This window comes from Plasmodium gaboni, chromosome 6, assembly GCF_001602025.1.
Source record: "Plasmodium gaboni strain SY75 chromosome 6, whole genome shotgun sequence".
NCBI lineage: Eukaryota > Apicomplexa > Aconoidasida > Haemosporida > Plasmodiidae > Plasmodium > Plasmodium gaboni.
Window position 1 is genome coordinate 216,799 of NC_031486.1, and position 11,862 is coordinate 228,660.

Consider the following 11,862-nt stretch of genomic DNA (forward strand, 5'->3'; position numbering starts at 1 on the left):
AAAAAAAAAAATATATATATATATATATATATATATATATATATATATATATTGATATATGTACAATCAATAGGATGGTTTAAAATATAATTTAGATAAGAAATATTAGCCGTCTTTTTTTTTATTTTTTTTTAACATTATTATTAAGAACATAATATATATATATATGTATATTATTTGGATGATATAACGTTTCGTATGTGCATGATAATAAATGAGGATTATATTTGTAGCACAGTTTATACATGCTTAGTATTTATATGAATGGTTACTTTATATATATATATATATATATATATATATATATATATGTATATATTTATATATGTGCAATATACTTTTTATACTATTTCATTTTTTGAATTAATACAATTGACAATATTAGTTCTACATATAGGACATACCTGACTTTTATACAACCATTTAGTTAAACAGTTGACATGAAAAAAGTGTCTTTTATCACATGGCATGATCATAACATCATCCTTATTAATATAATTCATCATACATATAGAGCAGACATCATCATTTTGATTATATATTTGATTATCATGGTCACTATAATTATTTGTATCATCTTGACTTTCATTTGACATATCTTTATCACTACTAATAATAATATCATCATTGTTATCATTATTTTGGTCATCATAAATTTTAATGTTTTCATATGCAGCATGATCTATTTCTTTTTCAAGGTTATTTTTTTTTTTATTATCTTCAGAAGGTAAAGAATTTAATGGCTTTAACATATCTTGTATATTTTCATCTCCTATATTTGAATTAATAATAGCATTTAATTCTTTTTCTTTTAAATATTTTTGTTCTTTTTTTTTTTTTTTTTTGTCCTCTTTACTTTTTATAATTTTCTTTTGTTTATTTTTTTGTGTATTATCCTTATCTATTATAACACTTTTTACTTTGTCTATGATTAATTCAAAGGATGGTTTCTTAATAAAAGTTTTGACACCTGTGCTACCATTTTTATTTCGTTTTTTATGTATATAATTTATATCTTCATATCTCATAATTTTTAATTTCTTTATAATATATTCAGGTGTAGGAATTCTATCAGTTTCATCTACTGAGAAATTTATCATAATACAAATAATAATAGATAAAAATAACCCTAATGATATATAAAATAATAGAGGTATAAAATATAGAGTGATTGTAAAATAATAATATATTCTGATTATTTTTAAAGATATTGTATTAGTAGTACATATATTTTTATAAAAGTGAAGTAAATATAATGATAATAATGATAAAAAAAAAGTTAAAAAATTAAATAACTTTATTAAAGAAATCATAATATTTTTTAATCTTTCATCATTTTCAATTTCATGTCGAAGCTTTATCCTTATTATAGTAATCTTTAAATGAGCTATGCTTTTTATTAAAATGGCTATAACAAGGATCCTATTAAAAACATCACATGCTTCACAAGGGGTTCGAAAGTAGTATACACACATCAGGATAAACGATAAGATACAAAAAAATAATAAAACATATAAGACCATTGTGAAATATCTAAAAATTACAACTTCGGTGTTATTAATTTCAACATAATTACCTGAAATAAAAAAGACGATAAACCTATTTTTTATAAAACACAAAAAAAAAAAAAAAAAAAAAAATGGAAAATATTATATCATATATATCATATATATATATATATATATATGTTTGTGTTTGTTTTTGTGTTTTTCTTTGTTATGATAGATACCATTACTAATCTCATCCTCTATATCTATATTCATTTTATTTTATGGGGACTTATCACCTATTCAGTTTTATTTTTTTTTTATTTTTTTTGAAGAACTCTATATTAACCTACAAAATTAAAACGTTCAACAAAAAAATTAAAGCACACACACAAGGGAAATACAATATAAAAGATAATATATATATATATAAATATATATATGTATGCATATATTTTTATTTTATTTTTTATTTTTCATTTAAACATACACTATCTTTCAATTATTACACTTGAAAAAAAAAAAAAAAAAAAAATGTTTTGTAACAAGTTTTATATCTATTTCTTTTTATCATTTCTATAAATTATAAACACTGACTCTTTTTATGAAAATTCGACAGAATGGAAAAAGAATGTTTTATACATCTGAATTATATAAAACATAAAAATATATATATACATATATATATTATAATATATATGTATTTATGTATATATCCCTTTTTAGATCCTATTTTTTTTTTTTTTTTCCTTATTTTCTTTTAACTTTTAAGAAAATTATGAAATTTTATTTTCCTTTTTATGCACATATATATTTTATTATATTGTTTCAATTAACAAAATTGGAGGTACATAAAAATAAAATGAAAGATATATGATATGTGTATTTTATATATTAAAATATATTTATATCTTCAAGGAATTACATATATATATATATATATATATTATATATTTATTACTATGTAAACACACATGCAATATTTGTTTAAGCCAAAAATGTATAAAATAAATAATATATATATATATACACAATAGTACGTGTATTATTATTATTTTATTTATTTATTTTTTATTTTTTTCGTTATTTAAACAATATGCTTTTTATATATAATAACATATTCTACATTTAATTTTTTTATTTTATGTTCTTTTAGTTATGCAAAAAATAAAAAGGACATATTCTATTTTATATTTTATATTTCATATTTCATATTTCATATTACATATTTCATATTTCATATTTTATATTTCATATTTTATATTTCATATTTCATATTTTCGTGTCATAGTATTTTTTATGTTATATATTTAATCAATTCCACCTCCCCTCAAAAAAATAAATAAATAAACAAATAAATAAACAAATAAATTATTAAAGAAATATTTGAGCCATTAATTTCAAGTGCAACAACAACCAAAAAAAAAAAAAAAAAAAAATTTCAAGCATACCATATACTCATTTAAATATATTACAGTTTACCTACCTTTTAAGTATTCATATTCTGTGTGAAATGTAATATGTATATCTTTATATTTTAATTTTTATAGAATGCTTAAAATTTTGGTAACAGCCCTTTTATTCTATATATTCACACTTAACATTTTATGTTTTATAAATTTAAAAAGAGGTCTATTCAATATCTTAAAAACAGAAACACTTGTGAATATGAATGAGAATGATGAAATATATTCTAGGCCCGAAAATTTGAAATACGAAAGTAATAAATAAATAAATAAATATATATATATATGTAAACATATAAAAATATAAATTTTTTAATTTGCATCTTATTCATGTAATATTTTATTTTATTTTTTTTTATTTTATTTTATTTTTTTTATTTTATTTTATTTTTTTTATTTTATGGTGAAAGAATTCGGAAGACCTCAAAATGATTTAATCCTAAATGTTATAGAAAACAAAGACGGCAAAAAGAAATTTAAGAAGATCCCTTTGTGGTTTATGAGACAAGCTGGGAGATATCTACCAGAATATATTGAAATACGTAAGAAGTATGATTTTTTTGAAATATGTAAGAGTCCAGATTTATCATCATATGTATCTATTATGCCATATAATAGATTCAAGACAGATATGATAGTAATATTTTCAGATATCTTAATAATTTTTGTTGCAATGGGTATAGATATAAAATTTGTAGAGAATGTGGGTCCTGTTTTTAATATGGAAATTTATGATATGAATGATTTTAATAAACTCAATTTGAATGTAAAAGAAATTATAGATAATTTATATTATGTATATGATTCCATAAATTTAACAAAAAAAAAAATAAACAATGAGGTACCTATTCTAGGTTTTTGTGGTTCACCATTTACATTATTTATGTATTTAACAAGGAATAATAAAAAAACATATGAAGATAGTTTTAAATTTATATATGAAAATCCAAACGATACGCATAAAATTATAAATAAATTAAGTGACATATGTATTAATCATTTAATAAATCAAATTGATAGTGGAGCAAATATTATTCAAATATTTGATAGTAATGCTGAATTAGTAGATAAACATATTTTTAACCAATATAGTATTAAATATCTTAAAAAAGTTATAGAAATAATAAAAAAATATAGACCAAATATATATATTATATTATTTATAAAAAATAATTTTCATAATAATATTAAAAATCTACCTATAGATGTATTATCTATTACACATAAACAATTAATAGATAATACAGACCAATTTTATTTTAATTTATTTCAAAACAATATTATTTTACAAGGAGCACTAGATCCATATATACTATTATTAACAGATCATAACTTGGTTCACCAACATACTATAAATATGTTAAATAATATAACTTTTAAAAATAAATATATAGCCAATCTAGGTCATGGCATACTTCCAACCACAAAAATCAAAAACGTAAACGTTTTTATTGATACTATACGTAATAATACATGGTCATAAATATTTTCAAAGCGCACAAAAAAAAAAAAAAAATATATATATATCTACACTACATATATAATTATGTATATATGTATATATATTTTATTTGTTAAGTTTTTATTTTTTAAAAAATGTTATAAGATTATCAATATATTGACATTTATTCAAAAATTATATATTATAAACATTATGCACACACACACAAAAAAAAAATAAATAAAAAATAAAAAATAAAAATAAAATAAAAAATAAAATTTTTTTAATAAAAACATTAATTTAACAATTTTTGTTAAAACTTTTTCTTCTTTGTCAATCTTGGTACCTACAAAAAAAAAAAAAAAAAAAAAAAAAATAAATAATAGGAAACCATATTTTATATATTATATATTATAATTATTTATTTTTAATTTTATGTACCCATAATATGGCCCTGTATCTGGACGCATTGGTAACATGTTCATTTTCAAGTCTAAAGCACATCCACTATAAAAAAATAAAACAAAGAAAAACAATATATATATATATATATATATGTAACTTTTTTAAAGTATGTTTTTTTTTTTTTTTTTTTTTTTTTTTATATATATATATTTATTTTAAAAAAGTTTAATAAACATCTTACTATTGATCGTCTTAGGACTTCAATGAACATCAAGAAAAAAGTTATTAAAAAGGAATTAATTTCCTACAAAGAAATAATAATATATAAATATATATATATATATATGTAATATTACACATATGTATATAAGATGTTACTTTTTTTTATTCATTACCTTATTTTCAAAGATATTAATTGGCATAATCGTAATAGCCCATGTCAATCTGAAGATCTGAAAAAAAAAAAGACAAAAAAAAATTCATATATATTAATAACACAATATGCACATTTCATACACATATATATATATATATATATATATATATATCTATTTTTTTTTTTTATCGTACTAAATTTAAAAGTCCTGCGAAGTAATAATAATGAGGTGGGTACATTATATTATTATTCTTCCTACAATTAAAAAAAAAAAAAAAAAAAAAAATAGAAAACAAATTAATAAATATTTATTTTGTAATATATATAAGAGAATATTATTAAAAAACATTAACACTCCACTTTTTATAATACCTTAACAAATGATTATATTCTTTTAATAATCCCCAATCACAATATAAGTCCCATATATACATATACGTTGATCCAATAACATAGGAACAAACTAAGATTAATTTACTTGTATATATATCAAAACCGAAATATGACCTGCATCATAAAAATAAATAAATAAAAATATATATATATATATTTATATATATATGTTATGGCCACATTATATTTTGGTACTACTGGTTCATTGCCATATATTTATAAGTACATCATTTTATTTATTTTATTTTTTTACCAGTTGAAGGATGTACATATAACTATAAATATTCCAGACAAATATTTCAACATATTATAAATATGCACCTTTTCCCTTTCATTATTAAATCTAAAAAATTAATTATGAACATTGAATAGGATGATATAAATTGTATTTTTTTTTTTTTTTTTTTTTTTTAAAGGGAAAAATTATTTATATGTTTATGTACCTGATAAGACACTGACATAATCTCAAATAAAAGGGTAAGGCTAAAAATATAGGATTAATATAAGTCTCCAGTACTACAATAAGAATAAAATAATAAAATATATATCAGTATGAAGATATTATATATATATATATATATTTTTTTTTTTTTTTTTACTTGGACATTTTGCTGGTTCCTTTGTTTTCATTCCTTTTCTACAAAAAAAAACAAATTTGGTGAAATAAATATATTTTTTTTTTGACAATCAGCTCTATATCATATTTTCATAGATATATATTTATTTTATATATAATATTTGCTTATTAACTTACAATAAGAAACATAATAAGTATTGAACATCTGAAAATGTTTTAGACAAACTGGTTAAAATATCTCCAATAATGTTATCAAGAAGGTTCACATTATTTACTAAAAATAAACTACAAAAAAATAAAATAAAATAAAATGAAATAATCATATGATATATACACACGTGCACACATTATATACATATATATATATATATATATATATGTATATACATTTATATTTTTCATCTTTATGTGTAAAATGTTACCCGCTTAGTAATACTCTCAATAAGGATGAGAAAACAAAATTGTTCTCCTTATATTTATAAAAATTAAAAGGAAAAATGGTTGTACAAAATAATAATATAAAAAGCACAAAAACATGAAAAACAATGTTTGAAAAAATATGTATCTGAAATAAAACATCCAGCAAAAATATTAATAATGATAAAGTGGTCAGAAATATAATCAAAATTACGTAATTTATCAAGTAGTAATATTCGTCAATAATTATTTTATTTAAATCTAAAATGTATCTATAAAAAATAAAATATAAAAAAAATATACATATTAAGTCAAATTCAATCAATCAATTAATACATATATATATATATATATATATATATATATATATATATATATTTATTTATTTATTTATTTATATTTTTGATTCCTGTTTAAACGTACGTAAAATTAACACCATAAAACTGCATGAACAGAAAGGATCCAAATATGAAGAGGAAAAAAAAATTCAAAACATATAATAGTCTGTATACAGGTAGGACAGACAAAATAACATTCATGTTTATATTATTTATATTTATATATAACAAAATTATTGTATTTATAATAAGAGTTATCAATATTCCACATAAGATATAAAGGGTTCCTTTATACTGTCCTATTTTTTCTATTTTACTTTTAATATATATTTTAAAATTTAAGAAATCTAATTTCTCACAATTATCACCTCTTTTCTTTTGAACTAACAAATAAGTTGATTTTATTTTTTCCTATAAAATAAAAATAAAATAAATAAATAAAATATGAACACAAAATGGATTATATTAAAAAAAAGGTATATGTCCATCCATCCATACATATATATTTTTTTTTATCTATTTATATATATATTTTTATTTTTACGTTAAGCTGTTCCTCTTTGCTTATTTGATGTAAATTATTACAATACTTCTGATAAAGGTCCAAAGATGTTGTAAGTTTTTCTTTTTTGTTTTTTTTCTTAAGTATTTTATAGACAGATAATACATTTATATTTAAATAATTATTTAATATATCAAACGAATTATATATATGTAAACATTTTGTTTTTGACATTTCTATTTCTTTAAGATTAATTTTATCACTTTCTAAAAAATATTTTATTTCATTTAATTTTTCTGTCAAAAAAGAACATTCATTAACATAATGTTCTTTAACCATATTAATATATTCTTCTAAAATATAAAAAAATAAATAATCATAATCTATATCTACACATTCTATATCTGATTTTTTCTTTTTCTCCTTATGGTTTGGTGGATATTTATATTCCGAATTAATTAATGAACACACTTCTTTAACATCTAGATTATTCTTATCAATTCTTTCATATAAACTAATAATATCAGGATTACATTTTCTTTTTATTATCTTTTTTAAAAATTTGTAGTCTATGTATTTATGTTCCCAGGATTTTACTTTCATGTGTTTTAACTTCTCAGCGAACTTCATTTTAAACAAAAATAAAATGTAATATATATAAATATATGTCAATAAATAAATGATAACACATACATACATACATACATATATACATATATATATATATATATATATATATATGTATTATATGTGTTGTTACAGGGGAAAATTAAAACAAAATTATTATTTGGATTCTCTCTTATAATATTACTTCATGTGTCACATATAAAATATAAACACATAAAAATATAAAAATCAATTCATACAAAATATTACATATATATAATATATATATATATATATATTTATTTATTTATTCATATTTTATATGCTCTTACAAAAGGTATTCAAATTATTCAACAAAAAAAATATGTTACATTTCACATATACATTAAAACAATTTAAACTCTTTATTTTTCTTACAAATAAATCAAACAAAAACACAATGCAATGTCATTATTAAAAAAAAAAAAAAAAAAAAAAAAAAAAAAAATATACATATATGAAATATGCCATATATCAAGTAGTATATAAATAACTACAATAAAAAAAAAATATAAAATAAATTATAAAAATTAAGAGACAAAATTATTATATAATTATATGCATATAAATATATACATATATTATATATATTAATTTTTCATTCTTTCATTTTTATTTTCAAAGTTATATATATAAAAAAAAAAAAAAATTATATTTATAATTCCTCACTTATTTTTTATATATCTCCTCTTATTAAATATTACATATATTATATTATATATATATATATATATATATATATATATTTATTTATTTATTTATATATATTAATATATATCTTATATATATATATATTATATATATCACTATTTTTATTATTCTGTGTTCACCTTATTTTTTTTTTTTTACACTTGATAATTTGTTAAAGATTAAAATTAATATTTTAAAAATATAATCTATTTATATTATATGACCTAAGATCAGTTTGGTTTGTTTTCATTTATATTGTTTTATTCTTCTAATTTTTTATTACTTATTTATTTTATTTTTTTTTGTGTACATAATATTACAGAATAATTTGTATATCTTCATGTGATGTTTCTTTTTTTTTTTTTTTTTTATTGATTCGACAATATTAATTTTTTGAGATATACAACTATGTGTTTGTATTTAATATAATCAAGGGATCACAATAAATAAATATAAATATTAAAATATATATATATATATATATAAGACAATATATATATATTATATTACATAAAATATGTATCCATAAGAATTTATGAACATATATATGAATGTAACAAATATTTTTAAATATATGTAAAAGGCTATCAAATATATATTATATAAATGTAGATATATAAAAATGTAGTTATATATATATATTATATATATTATATATATTATATATATATATATATATATATATATATATATATATTATATATATATTTTTTCATTTTGTTTAATATTTATAAATTTTTCTTATATCCTTATTTTCACTCCTCATTAATGCAAAAAACATATTTGGAACATTTTTTAAAAAATTTTAAAAAATATGAAAAAAAACAAACAGACATTTACATTTCAAATAAAAAAAGAATAATAAATGAAGAACATATTCGTGGGTATTACTATTACTCTATGTTCATAAGAATGAAATTGATGAAGCAAAATAATGTAAATAATACAGATTATAATATATTTAATAATAATAATTATTATGAGAAGGAGTTGAAGCGGGAAGGAGATTATTATTCATTTAATAAAAATCAGATTACTTCTAAGGTATATAAAATAAAAGATAATGTATCGAATATTTCTTATGAGCCATATAATATCTATGATGATAGTAATATTTTGAATTATAAGAACAATCAAAAATTGTATGAAAAAAAAAAAATGATAACACTACAAAGGTGTTATTATTCAGGTCATATAGATAAACATACAAAAAATAATAACAAAGAATTGCACGGTCCAATAAAAATTTTGCAAAAATATAACAACAGAAATAATAATAATAATAATAATAATAATAATAATAATAATAAGGACGATGATATTTCTAATATTTCTAATATTTCTAATATTTATAATATGCATGGTGATAATAAAAAATGTGGACAAAACAAATGGAAAGATATCTTAATATTTAATTTAAAAAATTATATCATATTATGCAGATTACACATACCAGCTGGGATATATTTATTATTTTATTCATCTTTATATGGTTATTTTTTAACTTACGATATTAACAATATATTATTAAATAATAATATTATTAATATGAATGAAATAAAAGATATATTAAAAAATATAAGTTTGTTCTTATTTGGTAGTATAAATACAAGAATTACAGGATGTATTATAAATGACTTATTAGATAAAAATTTTGATAAACAAGTTGAAAGAACAAAAAATAGACCCATAGCTAATACAAATATAAGTGTAAATAAAGCTATAATATATTGTTCTATACATGGAATACTATCTCTTTTAACTCTCTTTCAATTTAATTATAATACAATTTATATAGGTTTATATTCAACCTTCTTCATTTTTACATATCCTTTATTTAAACGTTTAACATATTATGCACAGATATATTTATCTCTTACATTTAATTTAGGTTATTTTATATCAGCAAGTGTAAATATTAATTTAATAGATAATATAATTCCAACTGTTGTAGGTTTCTTACCTTTATCATTCTTAACTATTATATATGATACAATATATGCCCATCAAGATAAAAAAGATGATATCAGATTAAAACTTAAATCGCTATCCATCAAATGGGATAAAAATACATTAAAATATTCAAAATTATTATCTCTCAATATGCTCCTTTTTTTGTATGCATCATCATATCTTTTTGATATGCATTTTTCTTACTACATATTTTCAACATTCAATATAATGTATTTGTATTACATTCTAGACAACGTATCCTTAACTGATAAGCAAAAATGTATGAATTTTTTTAAAAGGAGTAAAAATGTTTTGTTCTTAATGGCCCTCGCAGCAATTCTAAGTAAGTCTTTCCAAGTGGTACATAAAAAGGAAGAAAATAAAAAATAATAAATAAATAAAATATATATATATTATAAATAAATCATCAAATGAAGATTAAGAAAGGCATGAATATTTTTACAAATATATCAACATATTAGGATATATATATATATATGACTACTCAATTTATTTTGTTCTTCAAAATTGTTATTTTTTTTTTTTTTCATGCATACATAAATATTTTATTTGTCCTATTAATGAGAAGATGTTCCTTGGACATTTTTTTTTTTTTTTTTTTTTTAATTAAATAAATAAAAATATATACATATATATATATACATATTGTTAATTTCTCTTTTCTTTCATATGACTTGTGTCGATTTGTACACATTTATATATATATATTTAAAAAGATTAAAAAAATAAATAATATGTTAAATGTTAATTATGATAAACTTATATATGAATTTTACACAAAAAGTACACTCAAAAAAAATAAAATAAAATAATATATCATATAATAAAATTAATAAGACCAAAAAAAGAAGATTAAAAATACAAGAAGATAAATAAGTAATTATATAAATATATATATTTGTGTGTATATTATTCAAAATTATAATCTTCTTATATTCCTGGAGGAATGAATTTCACAGGTTTGTTATATCGATCGTTCATATCTATAAAAAGAAAAAAAAAAAAAAAAAATATATATATATATATATATATATAAAAATATATATATTTTTATCTCATACCTAAAGTATCAATCTTTCCGTTCATTAAATTCATGTGGTTCATATTACTACAAAGGTGAATGAACAAATAAAATAATATATATGTATATA

The 11,862-nt window shown here is 18.1% G+C and overlaps 5 protein-coding genes across 5 annotated transcripts in view; 2 read left to right on the plus strand and 3 right to left on the minus strand.

Moving 5' to 3' along the window:
• Positions 1-341: 341 nt before the first annotated feature.
• Positions 342-1,763, minus strand: PGSY75_0607200 (putative RING zinc finger protein; the record flags this gene model as incomplete). Its single annotated transcript, XM_018784652.1, has 2 exons — positions 342-1,576; positions 1,730-1,763. 2 exons carry the CDS (start codon positions 1,761-1,763, stop codon positions 342-344), a joined length of 1,269 nt encoding a protein of 422 aa, XP_018642706.1.
• Positions 1,764-3,038: 1,275 nt separating this feature from the next.
• Positions 3,039-4,436, plus strand: PGSY75_0607300 (uroporphyrinogen III decarboxylase; the record flags this gene model as incomplete). Its single annotated transcript, XM_018784653.1, has 2 exons — positions 3,039-3,207; positions 3,364-4,436. 2 exons carry the CDS (start codon positions 3,039-3,041, stop codon positions 4,434-4,436), a joined length of 1,242 nt encoding a protein of 413 aa, XP_018642707.1.
• Positions 4,437-4,707: 271 nt separating this feature from the next.
• PGSY75_0607400 (putative G-protein associated signal transduction protein) lies at positions 4,708-8,032 on the minus strand (the record flags this gene model as incomplete). The annotated part of the gene is made up of 13 exons (XM_018784654.1): positions 4,708-4,740; positions 4,836-4,901; positions 5,041-5,103; positions 5,195-5,251; positions 5,370-5,430; positions 5,548-5,682; positions 5,822-5,911; positions 6,012-6,084; positions 6,168-6,205; positions 6,323-6,430; positions 6,568-6,834; positions 6,986-7,311; positions 7,445-8,032. The coding sequence occupies 13 exons, from the start codon at positions 8,030-8,032 to the stop codon at positions 4,708-4,710; spliced, it is 1,905 nt and encodes a 634-aa protein (XP_018642708.1).
• Positions 8,033-9,505: 1,473 nt separating this feature from the next.
• On the plus strand, positions 9,506-11,080 carry PGSY75_0607500 (putative para-hydroxybenzoate--polyprenyltransferase; the record flags this gene model as incomplete). The annotated part of the gene is made up of 1 exon (XM_018784655.1): positions 9,506-11,080. One exon carries the CDS (start codon positions 9,506-9,508, stop codon positions 11,078-11,080), a length of 1,575 nt encoding a protein of 524 aa, XP_018642709.1.
• A 561-nt stretch (positions 11,081-11,641) lies between these two features.
• The window catches only part of PGSY75_0607600 (putative spindle assembly abnormal protein 6), a gene marked incomplete at both ends in the record, with an annotated part of 2,720 nt that continues 2,499 nt past the window's right edge, over positions 11,642-11,862 (minus strand). Inside the window, 2 exons of the mRNA XM_018784657.1 lie at positions 11,642-11,694; positions 11,773-11,819. Coding sequence (XP_018642710.1) covers positions 11,642-11,694; positions 11,773-11,819 — 100 coding nt within the window. Of the gene's footprint in view, positions 11,695-11,772 lie in introns of the transcript that reaches the window.